We start from the raw sequence: 18,159 nt of genomic DNA on the forward strand, positions 1-18,159 counted from the left end.
CAGAGTATCACTCAGCTCAGATCCTTTTAAGTTAATCTTATTTCATTCTCTCTTTCATAACCGACCTGGGCAAAAAACGCATACCAGATTTCCTTCGGTCTCTTTAGACATGAGCTGTCAATTCAATACTTTTTGTTACAACTGAGCAATCTGTTACTCTTGTTGCTCTAATGGACAAGCACACAAATCCTTTTTTAATTAGTTGATCCTTACATGTTTCTCTGAGATGGTTAAATTGTGAGACTTTATTTGGTATGTTTGGTATGTAAAAGTATGTAAAATGGGTAATTTTAATGATCTATAGCTGTAGCAATGAGCTATATGTAATTTGCGGTATCTGTGGATGGTGTCATGAACACTATTAATACAACAGAAACTGTAGGTAAACACAGGAGGAGGCATGTTGTTGCCAGATTGGTTTTGTGTTTTATTTTTGTAGGACAGAATTGCAAGTAATTAAATACTTAAGAGTGTTTTAGTGGATTTTTGGATCAAAACCATACAATATCTGCCAACACTGCATGCACCACCCTTCCACAGAAGCTGGTTTACATTGTCCATAATGTGGTAGTAGGTTGCGTGACCGCTTCCATTTTAAAATATTGCAGATCATGTTCTGGTTGGCGGAACTCATTATGCACCAACAAAAGAGTAATTTTTCTTCTGCGCAATATAGATAACTAGCAAGTAAATGCTGTAGACGTACTTGACCTTACACTAGCAAAGAAGCCCCACATGCTGGTTCTATTATAGCACTTTGAAAATAGGGCCCTAAGACTTAACATGACTCCTCCATCTGTTTGCTCTTGAACCAGGGCATTCGATTAGGGGTGTGATGATGATACATGATATTGGGTCACAAAAAGGATATGAGATTTTTAACGCATTTCTCAATGACAGCTGGCTATGTTTGTTCCTTTATGAGACACAAAAAGTGGTTGAGTCTGCAGTTAAACATTTACCATTTCCCAGTAATTATTGATTGTATGTGGTATCATGTTAATATAGGGCCGTGTACCTCTAGAGGTCCAAACATTGATCTTAATGATGCTTTTTTTCCTCTTTAATGATCTGCACAACCTTTGCATTGAAGGTCCAGGACCACCATGCTAGCAAAATGTGAGTTTAATACATGTGAGTGCAGTGACTTATGTTGCTGGGGAAAGCAATAAAAGAGCAGAATGAGGTTGACCAGTGGCAGCGAAAGTGATGTTGGACATGATTTTGGAGTTGATGACATTGTTGAAAAAATAACTATGATTTGTATACAAAAATGTATTGTTTCTGTTGGGTAGCCAAATATCTGCCCTGCAAGTGACATAAGAGTGGTGGGAGTCTTGTGTGCTTTTTTTTTTTCCTTTCAGAAATCATGCTGGATGCTGCTTTTTGAAACAATTTTATGACTGACTGTAATTGAGATCACACAGTATTAAAATGTGACATCACACCCCTACATTTGATTATTGCAGAACTGTTCTTGCTTAGGAACAATACATGCATATTCTCTTGTCAATCAAACAATGGCAACTTGCCTGGTGCAGACACATTGGACTTAATCCCTATAATCTCCACCTAAGGCAATTAATAAATTGATTTTGTAAAAAAAAACGAAACAAGCATATACTCAGCATGAGAAATTTAGTGCTGCAAAATGGCCTATAATCAAGTGCTTTGTTTCTGCACAGACGGTTACTTATGGGCACTAATGCAAATCAGGCAAAACACTTCATTAACTAATGTGGTGATAAACATGTCATCATGTTTGGTTTGAGTCAGGAAGCTGCAGCGGTTGACCCGGCGCTGCTGCTTCCATGGATGAATGTGTTTGTGTGAGCGAGACCCGGTGCAGCGGTGGCTTCTCCACTCTGCACCATATCCCTGTCGTGTGGTCTGTTCTGCCTGCCAACATAACTTTGGAGCAGGACTGACTCTGGCTGCTCCTGCGATGTGTGGAGCGCCCTGTCTCATGCTTGGCATGCGCTCTGCGGCCACGACCGCGGGAGGAGTCGATGGCAGGGACCCTCGGGCCAGCCTGCCAAGGCCCAGACTCCACATAATCGCTGCCTTGGCCTCTGCTGTTGACTGCTGAGGGGAACATGTCTCAGGTCCCTGGATAAATGTATTTTCACAATCACAGTATTTATCATAGCATGTTACGTTGTCATCAGTAGAAATCAGGACATTTTTCAGTCATTCTCATTGTGGACCTTGTCTCAGATTTAATGTACTCGTTTAACTGCATTGCACAGAAATTATGCAGTGAAATTAACAATAAATATGGTGTTTGTGTCATGATATATAGGGATGTTTACATTGCCTTTTGTCACATATTTAAATGTGCTCATGCATCACACATTACATCTGAACAATATCACTCGTATTAACGTGGTTGTATTCCCTAATGCACTTGCGCAGAGGTGAACTACAGTTGCAAATATAAGCTTTATCTGGCATCGTCTGTCTTTAACTAGTATTTAGTCCTGTGTGACAAAGGCTCAGTGGTTGAATGCAGGGTCACAGATCTGTATCGTAATAAGGTTTGGTTTAGGGCATAGGGTTGTTTTTGTTAGCTTAAACGCCTCTTCTCTGAGCGTTGTTTTGGTTAGCCACAAAAACCCTCTCAAATCGTCTGCCGTTAAAACACTACTGTTGCCTCGGGCCATGGATCTTGCTCCCGTTGTAGGTGTTGCTACAGTTCCAGCATGTTATACCGTGTTACATTTTAAACAAACGGCATTGGACCACTTCTAAACGGTCCATTTTGTTTTCTTCCCCCGTCAGCTGATCCGCTGCATGTCTGTTTCTTGAAGTGCCGTGTTCATTACTGTTATTCCGTGAAGTAATGGTTTTATTTTCAATTATTTCTTATTCTTTGTCTTTCATTGGCAAGCACGCAACGATACCCATCGCACTGGACTTGCTGCCAAACCTTACGGGAAAGTGTTCTGGCAGCGAGAGATGTGCTGGCCTGCTGTGCACTGCTCCGTTGTGGACTGCTGAATTCCGTCGCTCCGTTCCCAAGCTGTTGCGTAGGCCTCCTTGTTTGGATTCGCTGGGTTCTGAGATGTTTATACAGTATTATAGCCAACACGTGGCAGTCAGCTTTGTTTCCTGAATGAGCTACTTTGAGCTAGTTTGTTCAGTCCAGTCATACCTGCAGATAACGTAGGTTCCCAATGTAAAAAAGACCATGTGGTGTGAGAGAGAACAGAGTGTGTAGAAAAACTCTTTCTCCCTCCACACAAAGCACTGTATTCAACCACTCCAATTTGATGTTACCTGGCAGAAAGAGGCATGGCACAATAGAGGTTAAAAATGTACAGTTTCTAATTTATTAACACCGGTAATTATTGTAGTTACATGTGAATATTGAATGTAAAAAGGTTCCAAGGTTACAGAAAAAATAAAAATGAGAAGACAAAGGCATGTAAGACAAAAGGCATGTAAAACAGAGGTGCCGAATCTTCACGCACAACCATCGACACAGAAATGTCACACCTCCCCCTGCAGACAGCTGTTATGCAACACAAAAGCAGGCTCCCGTGATGTCCATCCTTACACCAAGAATGCTGGCTGCAGACGAACTGAGCCATGTACATTTGTAGTGCTTAATCAAGAATTGAGCATGCAAAAGCCTTATTTGAAAAATACACCAGGAAGCACGAAACCAAAAAAAATGGGTGGTGAACAGCAAACCAAGCAGAAAGGAGAAGGAGAGGGAGTTTATAGCCGAGCTAAAGCTAGGCCAGGCACCGAGAAGTGGGATGGGAGTTCTAGAGATAGACCCTTGGTGGCCGATGTGGGAGGAAGAGAGAGGCAGAGGGGGATGGAGGGAGTGTGGAAGCGAGAGTGGGCGAGCTCTAGCGGGACTGAGGGTCTGGATCAAGTACTGGAAGGGAGGGTGTCAGAACACGATGAGGAAGAGCCACTGAGCATGCTCACACTCGCCCCATCCCTTTCTACAGAAAGCAGAACCTGCTGTTTACTGAGCCTACAAAAGAAATCGGGAATGATTCAATATTATTGACCTCAAAACCACCAACTTGTTTCTGTCAGCAGAGTTCTTGTGTTATTTAACAAAGTTCCCATAATTATACATTTAATAATCTTCGCCCAGTTAAATTGCCAGAAGTACTTAAGTATGCCAAGGTCTCTAGAAAGGCTGCCCTTGGTTTTGTTACTGAGCAGAGAAAGGAGCTAAACTGTTTAATCTTGAGAAATGAATGACAAATGCTCAAAATAAAGAATATAGCCTTCTTCTTTCTCCTTTCCTCTATGCTCTGGGAAATAGGCTTGTGATTATTTAGTTGTTTCTACATGCCATTTGATTTATTAGTGGCATTTTACACTATATACTGCAACGCCTGATCATTTTGTACTTTTAAGCACATAATTTCATAACAAATCCACTTTAGTATGAGTGGTTATGCTGTCTGGCCTATTTTTTTCCCTAATTTTGTCTCTAATATTTTTTATATCCTTTGCAATGTGTGTCTGTTTACTGAAAGCCAAACCTCTAGGCTGTCAAACATCTGCACCCCCTGCAATCACCTTACTGATTATAATAGTAATATTAATTAATTAATTGATTGATTAATTGAAGTGCTTGAGCATTCCTTTGGCCCATTTCTATATCGCAATGCGTGACAAATTTTCATTGGTTTGGTGGGGCTGTGGTATTGCGCCAGATCATACTGTTTGTCCGGTTATAATTTAGAAAATGGACTAATGCAGTCAATGCTTCTGACTGTTATTAATTGCCTCATATTCTTATCATAAAAGAATATTGTCTGCTGGCAACACTCCCTTGCTTTGTCACGGCCCTCTCTTCAATCTCCTGCTTACTGCATCAGCTTGAACCCTTTGCCTCTAAGCACACTGTGCACACCTCCGTCTGTCAGACGATGTCATCAGCTCTGCTGAGGCATGATGGGATGCGCACTTCATTAATGATTACTGTAGAACCTTGGCCCCTGTATGTACGCTACTTGACTGTGTCACGACTCTACCTTTGTTGGGGGGAGCAAGGTCTGGGCAAGCCTCCAGAGAGAGTGTGTGAATGTGTGTTGCAAGTGACTCAAAACGTGTCACATGGACCTCTAATGCCAGATAAGAGTCACAGAAGTGTACTTGTCTCAGGAGCCCCAGGGAGTTGAATATGTGCTAATTAAGCTGCTCTTATGCTACTATGCAATTTTTCTTCAATGTGTATTTGCCTATTTAATAATAGCGAAAGGATATATAGTCTTCTAAAGGTTAACCCGTCTTCCAAGTCAGGACCTAATTTTTCTATTGTGTTTAGGAACCTTTATGCTCTGCAGTGCGGTGATCATGCTGCTAGGTTTATAAGTAATAACTGTATGTAGGTTTTGCATAGTATATCAATGTTTTTATAGCAATAAATTTGTTGTATTTTCATGTCCATGGTTTCTGACTGTCAGCTCAATACCTGACTCCCTTGGGTTACCACAGGTGCCATCCTGGGGCGCTCAGAAACACAAGAGTGCATGTACTACAATGCCAACTGGGAGAAGGACCGCACCAATCGCAGTGGCATTGAGCCCTGCTACGGCGAGAAGGACAAGCGGCGGCACTGCTTCGCCACGTGGAAGAACGTTTCCGGCACAGTGGAGATCGTCAAGCAGGGCTGCTGGCTGGACGACGTGAACTGTTACGACAGGTACCTCCCATTCATAACATCCGATTATAGGGCAGATATTATGCTGCGTGGTCATATTTGTGAGGTGTTCAGAATATATGAGGTGTATGCCGATCATCCATGTTTGTCAGAACACCCTCATCACATGTGATGGCCATGTATCCATAACTTTCTGGAAAAGCTCGAATACAGAAGAAGGCTGAACTGATCACTCAGTGATCAGATCTTTATGCTCTTTTGTGAGAACTGATTCTGTCAGATCCACTCGCTCACCTCAAGGCTTGATCTGACAGTGGATTTTACATCGCATTTTTGGTACTGTAATGTAGTCATGATTTTGTTGTGAAACATATGGCCATTTTTCCATTTTATGCCCAAATGTTTAGATTTTGGCTGCTATGGGGAAAATGTCCGTATACGGGCAAAATTCTAATATTGATTATTTGCCCACCATTGTCACTGCTATAGTCTTCTACGTCAGTACCCTCACCAAACCTCTGAGGTATTACAAAGAAAAGCCATGTTTAAAAATGGTTTGAAGGCAGCCTTAAAGTAGGGCATGTGTGTTGATGTGAACTGAAAAGCACACCGATTTATGGAAATGAGATAATTAAATTTTTTCATTTTGAAACCTGCTAAAGAAAAAGGGGTGTGTTTTTAATACCTACATCCCTTCGTACAGTCTTATCTTGCATCTTATGTTGGCTGTGAAATTTTAGGTTTTGTGCCAATCACATTTGAATGTCATGACGCCACTGATCATGCCAACATGTAGTAGTTTTTGTTTTTTTTTCTGTTTAGCTCTTCCTCTGAGAGGAACAGGCGATACTGCTTCACACGCTTTCTGCTCCAGTATAGTGGTGCCTTGGCCTCCAGCGGTGTAGGCAGGCGTTAGAGCAGACCTCTAAAAAGCATGTTTGAGTCACAGCACGGCTGGCCTGCCCTAGCATGCTTGACAAAGCAGTTGCTCGGCCTAGCCGCAGCAACACTATCGATTTATATTCCAAAACTACTCTCATCTCATGTTGGCAGAGGTCTATTCATAAAAAAAAAAAAAAAAGTTATTTGAATACACAAGTTGAAGCATGCCTGCTGGAGGTAACCATATCCCTTCCGACAGGATTCCGATCTATCTGTCTTTCTTTCCACCTTTCGAGAATTAACAATGACCTCTTTTTACTCAGTATCACTAATCTCACCAAGTATGTCCATTTATAGGGAATTTGTCTTAATAAATAACAGACTGTTTACATGTAATTCAAGAAAAAGAATTGCATTTTTGCTGCTGTTGATCATATTATGAAAATTCTTTCCCATCTCAATCATGTTTGGAGGCCTGCTGCCATTACCTGACCACGTCACATTTTTATTTATTTTTTTTCTACAGTAATGACTGTGTAGAGAAGAAGGAGGCGCCGGACGTCTTCTTCTGCTGCTGTGAGGGCAACATGTGCAATGAAAAATTCTTCTACAGCCCCGAGATGCAGGCCGCGCAGAGTAAGTCTACGACGCACAGCCAGAGAACAGGTACCAGAATTATTAGACATGTGTACAACACATTGCCAGCACTCTTTAGTGCCTGTAAAATGTGCAACATGTCATTAATTCTTCAGAATTCATCCTCTGTTCCAGCATTTTCACCCTTAGAGTTATGTAGCTTTTTATTAAAAGTCCGGTATACACTGTGCAATTTTTGGCACATTGTGAGCCAAATCTCAGCTTGATCAGGTGTCATATAGTGTACACGATGTAAAGAGCACATATTCAGCCCTCCCAATAAGCTCCTGACTGGCGTTCGGATGATCGTGAGAAAACCAAACCTGCTTAAAATATGTCCGTCGCTAGCGAAGGTTTGTCCTCACTGTACAAGCATGGCAGCACAGCGTGTGTCGTGGACGCAGGAAGTAGAGGCTTGGCTCGTTGAGCTGTCTCAGACACAAAGCAGTAAACCAAATTGGAAACACCATATCCTTAGACTCCCCAGGAGAGCAGTTGTGTTTATTTTCCTGCCTAAGTTGCTCCTCGTTGGTAAGCTGGCCTTTGCTGGGTTTAGTCTCCACTTTTGCCCACCCAATATTTTCCTGGAGTTCACCCAGCAGCCGCCTGGTACATGCCTTGCTTGTTGTTATGGTCATGCCATCCATGTACATCCTTATTAGGGGAAGACACAAACTGTTCTTCCTTTGTTGCCCTCTAACCACCCATCTTGATGCTCTAATGATGAGCGCCATAGTGAATGTCAGGGGGCAGATGGTCCAGCCTGCCATTATGCCGATCTCAAGCTGCTGCTAGGCAGTGGTGTTGCCTTGTGCGGTCACACAGAACTGGAGGTCTTGGAAGTAGGACTTCATACAATGGTGTTGCCATATAATTCTGCGTAGAAAATTGGCAAAGCAGAACGTGTTGTTTCGTTGAGCATCACTACTGATGCAGGTTATTTCTTTTTTCTGCTTCTTATTTCATGTCTATGCCTTCGGAAACATGTTGCTTATTTAGTGTGAGCAGTCGGGTCGCATCCGACCATTGGACCTCACAGTGTGAGATGTCTCGGACGCTGGGTGTTGACCAAACATGGGGAAAAAACGGCACAGTGTATGCCCAGCTTTAAAGGCTACCCTACCTCCAATAAAACAATGAAGTCATTTCAAAAGACTGTAACCTGTTTTATTAGTTGATGCATATTATATTTATTTCTGTTACCTTTTACCGTGCCACCCTCATTTTAACCATGCAGAGGCCTTGAATGCTGAAAGCCTAATTTGTTCCAAGCCTTTAGATGTGTTGATGCATAGTGTATGGCCAGATTTGCAGCAGTCGTTGCCAGCACTGCCTTTGTGTGATTTTATTTGCATAATGTTCATTATGTTGTAAAAAATGCTTGATAATGTTGCCTCAGAGATTCACAGCTTTGGTTCCTTCTTGGGGTGATGGGCTATGTCATCAATTCTAAAGCAATAGTGCAAAACAGTAAAGCATTTCCTATGTATGTGTTGTTTATTTATATATAAGTGTATTTATAAGTATATTTATTTTTTATACTAACATTTCGTTACATGCTGTTTATGTAGAAATCAACTGTAAAAAAACACTTTATTAATTTATTATCACAGAAGGACCCTAACCCACTGCTGACTACATTTTCTAGGTCTAGTTAAATTATGTGTGTGGTATCGGTGTTTGGTGGTGGGAGTATATTGGGCAGAGTTGTTAGGTTTTTGGCACATGTCATTGTCACTTCTGTGCAGAGGGTGATCCACCAGCCAAACATATTTTGTGAGCAGCCATTCTTGTGGTCATGACAGCTTTCAACACTTGCAGTGTGTAGCGGCTGGGTAGGTGTTTCTAATAACGTGACTGGAGTGTAACTAATGCATACAACCAACATTTCACTCATTACTGTTACATGTAGGCAGTAAAAGCCAGAGTTGGCTAGTGTGGAGAAAAGGCATGGAATCTGGACTTCGCTCCTCTTCCCACATTATTCAAATTCTCATTCCAGCCGCTTATTCAGATTTGCAGCTGTTTAGATTTATCCATTCATTCTGTTTAGTATTATCAATAAATTCTTCTTCATGGAAATTCTTATTCAATGAAATTAACAACATGTCTTGGGCAAAGTGCCATTGGCAGAATATTAATTTGTTCTGTGGTCTCTCTTCCCGGTCCTTTCATTTCTTGTCAGTTGAGTGTTAAACTTGATTGTGATTTGTTGTGGAGGAATTGTGTATATTTGTATGAATCCATCGTGGTTTCTTTTGAGTAAAACTGAAGAGAAGGCGATCAAGGATCTGCGTGTGTTTAACTCATCAAAGGCAGAGAAATAAACATGTGGGAGGAGTAGCGTGATCTTGCTGATTGGTGTCACCGGGGTGTGGGTGATGAGGCGCTTTTGTGTGTGGCTGAGATTTGCCTTCTGCATGTCGGGCCATATGCAAGGGATTTGCCGAGGTAATCGGGGCTTCTGACCTTCCCTTATCCCTGCTGAGGACAGGAGGCAGCGAGAGGCCTTGCAAAGCTCCTCCTACCCACCGTATTCTTTTTTCAGCGCACAGCTTGCGTGCCAGCACGGGGTGGGGGAAGGTCCTTGGTGGTCCACAAGTCAGACAGGTTGTACATCACTCGTTTAGGGGCAGTGGTTGGCCTGGCGGTAGCGAAACCGCAACCGGGAGGTTGCAAGGTGCCACTGAGCAAAGTACCGTCCCCACACACTGCTCCCTATGGGTGATGGGTTAAATGCAGAGGAGTGTGCTGCAGAGTTTCTTAATGAAAATCGCTTCCTTTTTACTTTTAATTCAAATGTCATTAATTAGAGAGGAATCTGTGACTTCTGTATGTGTTGTGATAAAATGTAACCTTTAAATGTAACTTTAAAAACATTTTTAATTAAAGCATTTCTTGTTTATTATCTGATTATGCCAGTGTTATTGTACTATTATAGCAGTATGTAATGCATAAATTACATATTCAATATTTGTTTTGTCAAATGCTTAATTCTTTTTTCTTTTCCTTCTCCTCCCTCACCCTTCCGTTCTCCTTTCCTTACAGCAACATCAAACCCGTACCCCCAGAGCCCTCAGCTGTTCAACACGCTCCTCTACTCTCTGGTGCCCATTATGGTTATTGTTGCTATTGTTCTCTTTTCCTTCTGGATGTACCGCCACCATAAGCTGGCCTACCCTCCTGTCCTGGTGCCAACCCAAGTAAGTGTCGCCACCAGCTGTTTTTCCATTTCAGCTGGGACACATAATTCCAAAAATGCACTCTATCACTTTGAAATGTAAATTTAATGCAATTTTTTGACAGAGTGATGTGACACTTGGCATTGGTGTGGTGACTCTTATTCAAAAGTCCTTGAGGGGTCCAATCAGGCCTCTGCCTAGTGTGTTAGTGTGACCTCTGCAGCACCTGGCTGTTATTTTTTATTTATTTGTTTGTTTGTTTGATTTATTTATTTATTTTTGGTGGTTGTACATTGCGTGACATTTGATTTGCCGATTTTATTTTTACATTGAAATTATGTGTCAATTTTATATGTATAATTTTACTATGCAACATGTAATAAGGGAAACAAAAAAAAACAGAGCTATTGAAACTGTTTTGCATATGTGTGTGAGACCGGGATTAGTTTCTCAGCAAAAAGCCCTCCTTGGTGCGGTGTAGGCACAGGCTGCCACTAATGCTGGTAAATATGTGGCTCCCACTGAGGGGCTTTACCTGACCTCACACAAGGTATGTGATTGTTCACACTCACAGGGCGCAGCAAAGTCTTCCGGCTTATGTCCCCCTTGCTCCTTATTTGTTCGTCATGTTGTGGTTACAATGCATTTGCCATGCATTGCTAATGTACCCTTCTGCTGGAAATGCACCGTTTTGTCAGCTCATTTACATGCACGTCTCGCTGCATAAGCTCATTTACTTGGAACGCTCCCAGTTGCACCTTGCACAGCTTAGCTTCACTTAATACCGGATTTTTAGAAATAACTTTGCATCTAGTGCTGCATTTGTTGCAAAACAAAAATGAAAACAACTCCAAAGTGGAATACATTGAAATGGTACATTAATGTAGGGTGTCATAATAGAAGATCACTGAACACGTACTTTTCTGTCAACGTAGAAAAACGCTGATTTAAATGATGCCTTCTGGTAAATGGTAATAAATTATGTGAGAAACGTGTATATATAAACAAATATAGAATGCTACAATTTATAGCTGCTGTATTGTATACTCTATACAGTAAATGGCAGTATGCGGTATATATATACCAGACAGATAGAGCATATAGAGATAAGTATTAGTAATGCTGAATGCAGAAAGGGACCACTTGTGTGTCTGGTGATAAATGAGTAAATGTCACCAGGAAAACTAGCATGTTTGATGTCCTATGGCTCACAGGTTTAAGTGAGAAATGTTGAGGGAAGAGGCAGCAGCAGCAGTGAGAGGAAAGAGAAGTGCTGTGCCACCGCCTGTACTGTACACTGTGTTCTGACCTCTGTCTCGCCCTCTCTCCCCCTCCACCCAGTGCTATACCGAGGCTAAGTCACTAATGTGTTCTAAGTATGGGGGAAGCTTGAAAGAGGGCGTTAGGCTTGCTTTAACTCTGAACCCCCCCTTGTGTATAGTCAGGAAGGAGTGAGGAAAAATAGCCCAACTATGACTATTTATGCCAATGGATAAAATGGGAATAGGAAAAGTCATTTTCTCTCCTCCCAAAAGCTAAAAGCAACGTCTACTTGCAGTGTGTGTGTGTGTGTGTGTGTGTGTTTTTGTACTGTTGACTGGGGCACAGGATTTCTACCCATACACCCTTCACACACACACATTCATCCAAGGAGGAGCGAGGGCTGACACTGAGCAAACAGGATGGTTAAAGGCACAAACAGATGAATAATGCAGGCCTCCCTGGTCCCTTTTAGCTTAGCTCTGCTATAAAAAGGCCGTTTGGAGGCCGGGTCCCTGAAGCAAGATGTTTAATCAATAATACATCTCCCTGCAGAAGCACTGATGACCTGGGTGCTGCTGATCTTTGACACTGCTTCAGCACACTTTAGTTCATGATCACAGCATCCAGGTCCATGTTTTGCTTTGTTTCATTTATGATTTTACTCAGTTAATATTATTTCATTATTTCATTTATATAAATGTCATCATTCATAGTTAAAGTGCTTGTATGTAACACCTATTTATTTTTGCCAGTGTTTATGCAGCGTACCTGCCGTGCCTCGCTGGGGTGGAATGGCGGGCGCTGTGCGGTGTCCTGCTGCATGTGCTACAGATGTGTGTAGTGCTCTACCAGGCCCGTTAAGCAGAGGGCCTGAAAATGTCCAGCGTGCAGGACTCTGCAGCTGATTCAATGACGGTTGAACAATTCATATTGCACCTAACAATTTGTGCCTGTCGCTAAACTCATCGCTTCTCAATATTATTTTCATTTAATTCATTAGCTTTTGGAGCTAGCTACAGGGTCCATTTGTGTTTTATTTTGTACCCTCACTTCTGCCAAAAACACTCCCGAAATTTGAGTACTTTGAGTGCTGCAGAAAATAGGCTTTTTACTATTTATTTAAATATAAAAGGTTATGCATTTTAATCTTGCTAGTGCTGACTGAATTACTGTACATGTTTATTTTCAAATACAAACTAAATACAATGCTTTAGTTTAACAAAACCTTTTTTTAGACTGTGCACAGTTTGGTTATGAAAATATAACATTTTGGATGTTTTATTGTTTAAATGTTTTCAGCAAGGGTTTGGGGGAATATTTACAATATAAATTTTTTTTTTATGGGATGTGTAAACTGGAGGAAAAGTTACAGGTGACAAGCCAACATTTTTCATTCTTGGTAGATCAGATGACACGTAAAACACCCTTTAATAGACTGCAAGTGCCAAGGTATCTAAGTTACCACTATAAAATACCAGTGACCCACATGAATATGTGGTTGTATTAGATGTCTGTGTTTTTGAGTCATGGGAGTGCCATTTAATTGTGGATTTGAGAGAATCACCCTGTTTTGCTGCTTATTACTCTGTTATATTTATTAATCATGAATAGTTGTAACGTTTTGGCCTCAACCTGGCCTAGTGAGACCTCTCTTTGTATTTTGATCTTATTGTGGCTCTTCAGTGTTGTCTTTTCAGTGCAGTTACGTCATTATTTCTGCTCTCATTGTCAGTATTACCAGGATGTAATGCTCCCTGCCCTTATTAATTTACAAACTGTGTGACAGAGCTGTAGGTCTTCTGCTGTTGAACTTCCGAGCTATTTTGCTCTGTACATGGCCCAAGGTTCTCCGTTTTATAAGCTTAAAACTGCCTGATTATTTATCAGTATAAGCAGCAAAAGGATGTGCTGTTTGTCCTGCTGCCCATTGGAGGAAAATGGAAGAGGAAATGAGAGAAAAGGAATAAGAGGCGAAGGCAACCTTGATGCATTGTGTTTCCCATCTCATCGGCACCCTGCTGACCCTGTCGTGTATCACAACACAGTGGAATTAATGAAGGATATCGATTAGAATTTGGACCCTGGCGGGGACTCCTTATTACGTCTGTGAGTGGGGTGGGAGAGAGGAGCTCACTAATTTGTTCACAAATTCAGATGGTACGGCAGCTTATCCTGTCATAACAGAATGTGTACAGAAAATGTGGTATTAGCTGTTTAAACAGGAGGGCTTTGGTCAGGTGATACAGCAGAAATTACGAAATGAGCTGGAGTGGGAAAGCAGTTGTGAGCCTGTCCTATCCTGATGTTCCCGAAACCCCATTATGCACTACCAGTTCCACAGCATCCGACCGACGGGTGTGCAGCTCCACAAGAGACCAGTGCTTCTCCGCAGGGTTCGGTCAGGGCGCACCTGTCCTCCTCGCTGTGGCTCAGTCTGCACTGTGCAATCTGATCTTGAATCTGAGAGTGCCAGGCAGGTCCTTACATTATTGATGAGCTTTTTAAGGGCCAGCGCTCTGCTCTGAGGCCAAATGACCGCTCTCTCTCCGGTCGGGATGGGGTTGCTGGGCGCCCAGTGACCTTTTAAAGGTTGACTGTTTTCAGACATGCCAACCATATGTATAAAATTACAACTGACCACTGCTGACAGAGAAAGGAGACTTCCTCCATGTATACGAGAAGCAACTCATCAGTTTATTGACTGATAATTGACAGATATTGATATTGATATTAAGACAGTCTGCTCAGTGGTGCAGCTGCTATGACAACTCTTTTTAGAACCCAGCAACCAAAAGGCCTTTAAAGCTCTCCTTCTGATGACCAAGTATAACAGTGTAGCTGTAGTTGGGATCACAGGGATGCCCATCTTTTGTTTTGTACATAGTGCCCTGACAGCCCTCATTTGACCCTCATCTCACTCCATTTTTATCTGCGCCTCTGTCCTCTCTCTGTATCTCCCCTCATCACTTTATTTTCTTCTCATGATTTCTGTGCTTTTGACTCTGAGGACCTCAGATATGTGTCATAACGCCTCCAATTTCTCGCACGGTGGAGTGAGGTCAGCTGAGTGTAAAGTGATTCAGTGGCAGCAGTGGCCCGCACTTCCTTATCACAGGGAGAGAGAGCGAGATAGAGGAAACTGAGGAACCCCCACCCCCCCAAAAAAAAAAAAAGTTCCTTTCTAACCAAGGTCATCAATCAGACGCTGAACCCGGCTTTACCTGCTTCCATTTCAACCTCACGGAAAACTGTAAAAATTTCTTTTTGTTCTTGTTTTCTACTTCTTTTCCTTCACTAGCACGCCTTTCATATAATGATAGAGGTAAGATAAGTTTAATTAACTCATAAACTCATACATATTTATTTCTTTTTAATCCTCCAGGGATTTTCCGTGGTCTGATAATGCAGCCATTTTTGTTTCCTCCCTCGCAACCAGTTAAAATTTTATTATTTTATTTTATTTATTTTTTCCTGCATGATTTTTGTATTGTAAATCCAGTATGTCCACACTTGGAAAAAGACTTCATGTGCATGAGCGAGTGAAGGACTGCTTGTAGCCCACATTTATTTCGGCATGATGCACGCCGCAGTACTCTTGTGTTGTTTTTATTCTAATGCAGTTTGGGAAATTAGGTTTGCTTTGCTACAGGTTTCACAAAGGGCCGTGACCAAGGGCTATGCACAAGAAACAAATATGGGAAGACTTACAATAAGGAATTCTAAAACACATTTAATCCTTTGATGCTCACATTGGCATGGGTTGTGTGCCTATTTACTCTGAGTAAGATGTTGCATGAAAATATGTGTTTTCTGTATTGACAGTGCACCATCTTTTTATAAAGGGATTTTTAAAGGTTCAATTTATGAAGCGGTGAACTAACACCTTTTAACACATTGTGTAGAGGGGTGTATAGTATCATAATGTAACAGTGTGCTATAATTTAAGTAATAAAATAAGTGATAATGTAAAATATTTGGATTTAATAGTTTTAAGGGTTTAACCCTCAAAAAACCCTCATGCATACCTCTCATGCAGACCTCCTTGGTTAAACTTCAGCCTCCCCTTTCATCTGATGAATTTTGATTGTTGCAGAGAGGCAACGTAGCACGCTGGAAAATTGTGGAACTGACCAGGTAGAGGAGACTGAGAGGCGCACAGTTAGGAATCCAAATGGTGATTCAGGCTGTGTACATAGCCCAGAGCTACACCAAATGCATCTGCTGATAATGGCTCAGAAACCAAGCACTCCCACCCTGTCTCCACTATATATGCATCGTGGAGCGCGTAGGCCTGAGTGTAATCATTCGATCATATCGAATAGCACACCCTAAAATAACACCAAGTCTGGATCCTGTTGGGGCAACTCGCTGGAAAGAATAAAACTCTACTGCCTCCCCATCTGACCCGGCCCCTATCCCCCTGTTTTAGTAATACCAAAACCTTTCTTCCATTTGCTGCTAGAGGAGCGCTCATCTATAATGGATGGTCAGAGTCCCTTTGGCCATATTACTGCTGTGGTCTTGGTCAATGATGTAGGTTTTGGAATAGGATTTGGCTCTATGTGAGTAAGGACTTAGCTGATCGCTGCATCTCCATCCTCTCAGACATTCTTTTCACCACTTGACATCATAAATCCCCAGTAAACCCTTCCCCCATTACTTTACCTTTGGGAAGACGCAATAAACTCAATATTATATGTCCGGTATTCACTGAATTCTATTTGTGTCCAGGGAGTGCTCCCCCAATAAAAAAAAGGCTTCTCACTTCCAGCTTTATGGCTCAGCATCTGTTTAATTATTGAAGTTTTGAAAATCCAGTGTAAGCATGCAGGTATTGTCTTTGTTTACACCTTCGTCCCTGGCCAATGTCAGTGCACGGACGTTCTTGTTTATTCTCAGTGCCCTTCTTCACAGAACGGCCCTCAGCTCCTCAGTTCTGTGTATGACGTAACTTTCTTCCAACCTCCATGGCCAGTGTGCTTCTCTCCAACTGCAGTTTTTTACAGAACATCCTTTCTTTCCCCCCCATTCATTCTGTGACCTACTGGGTAATTTATTTTTTATGCAGTGCTCTCCTTTAACCTTCTCTCCTTTCTGCTCTCGCACTCTCCCTATCTTGAAGGATACACGTGGAAATGATTAGTTTAATCCTGAGCAGCAGCTGACTAAACCCATTTATATTCAGAAGGCTTGCCCTGGCCCCGTTGACACGTGATTAGCCGGAAGTACTGCCCTGCTCTCCTGAATTTAAGACAACAGTGGGTGCTCATGTGCACACGTCTGTCTTTTATTTGTGCCACTTATCACATCAGATACATATCAGATGCATCTAAATTTAAGTCTGTTATCGTCAGCTGAGCTCTTACGACATAGTTATTACGTTAACTTACGGTAGCCTTTGTAAAGCTTTGAATGTTAAGAAAATAGTGAATCTCGAGAAACCAATTTGGTAGTTAGGAAGTAATTGAGATGTTTGTTTTGCTCTGAGGATCTCAGGACCCTTGAATGTTATCTGGCAAGAGCACAGCAGTCAGCTACCGTACTCACAGCCCAGGGGCGCTCATGCAATCATATCTTTTTTGACCATTCCCATCCGCCCTCTCACGCAAGCTCACCGGAGGACTCCCAGCAAGGCTATCGCTCCATCGCTGCTCACAATAACTGGATTTCAGCCCACCCTCCACAGGCAAAGTGCTGCCTCCTTCCTTACCGACTGACCTCCTTTTGACATTGGATCAGGCCAAAATAAAGCCAGTCACGCTCTCACTGGTTATTGCCGTGGTGGGGAGGGGAGACAGGCCCCCGCAAGCACAAATAAGCTGCAGTAATCTAGTCTAAATTGAATAAAACTACCCAGAGTGCATCATGCTAAAAACCTGCTCCTCGGAGGAGCACGAACCACAACAGAGGGTCAGGAGAAACTAAATGATTTAAAATAATGAAGTTTTAATTCCACAAAGTGAAGGGAAGTGGGCTGAATACCAGAGTTTCATTTATAAAGCTTTGCACAAACTGTCTAGACAAACTGCTCTGAGCTCCGTGGACATCATGGAGAAAATCCCAAGTACTCATCTACTTTTGTGCAATGTACGTGAAGTCAGAAGTTGTCACAGTCTCCACTTAAAAAGATTAAAGGAAGGAAGGTGGACAGCATTCATGAGAATAATTGGTGTTATTCTTTTAATGCCCCCCTCACTCAGATATGCCTTAAAGCGGGTGAATAAGAAAAAAAGGTCCAGCTTGTCTCGCTTTATGTAATGTTATTTATCGTTCCAAACTCTGCCCTGACCTCACAGCTGTGCTGCACAGGATGTGTAAGTTGAAAGTTTTGTAATGAGACTTGTTCTTTTCCCCTTTCAGGACCCAGGACCAACTCCCCCCTCTCCCCTTCTGGCTCATAAACCACTGCAGTTGCTGGAAATCAAAGCCAGGGGGCGCTTTGGCTGTGTTTGGAAGGCCCAGCTTCTGAATGAATATGTTGCGGTCAAGATTTTCCCCCTTCAGGTGGCACTTTTTTAAAATCTTAATAAAAAAATAGCCTCCTTACAACAGCGGTTT

General features: G+C 42.1%; 1 protein-coding gene across 4 annotated transcripts in view; it reads left to right on the forward strand.

Moving 5' to 3' along the window:
• Window positions 1–18,159, forward strand: part of LOC114789984 (activin receptor type-2A) — a 37,054-nt gene that overhangs the window by 11,496 nt on the left and 7,399 nt on the right. Inside the window, exons 2-6 of one of the 4 annotated variants that reach the window (XM_028979510.1) lie at window positions 5,473–5,680; window positions 7,047–7,156; window positions 10,205–10,359; window positions 14,900–14,923; window positions 17,962–18,105. In XM_028979510.1, coding sequence (XP_028835343.1) covers window positions 5,473–5,680; window positions 7,047–7,156; window positions 10,205–10,359; window positions 14,900–14,923; window positions 17,962–18,105 — 641 coding nt within the window. Of the gene's footprint in view, window positions 1–5,472; window positions 5,681–7,046; window positions 7,187–10,204; window positions 10,360–14,899; window positions 14,924–17,961; window positions 18,106–18,159 lie in introns of all 4 variants that reach the window. The other 3 variants (XM_028979508.1, XM_028979509.1, XM_028979511.1) reach the window with 3 other exon arrangements.

The sequence above is a fragment of the Denticeps clupeoides genome, chromosome 5 (assembly GCF_900700375.1).
Source record: "Denticeps clupeoides chromosome 5, fDenClu1.1, whole genome shotgun sequence".
Classification (NCBI taxonomy): domain Eukaryota; kingdom Metazoa; phylum Chordata; class Actinopteri; order Clupeiformes; family Denticipitidae; genus Denticeps; species Denticeps clupeoides.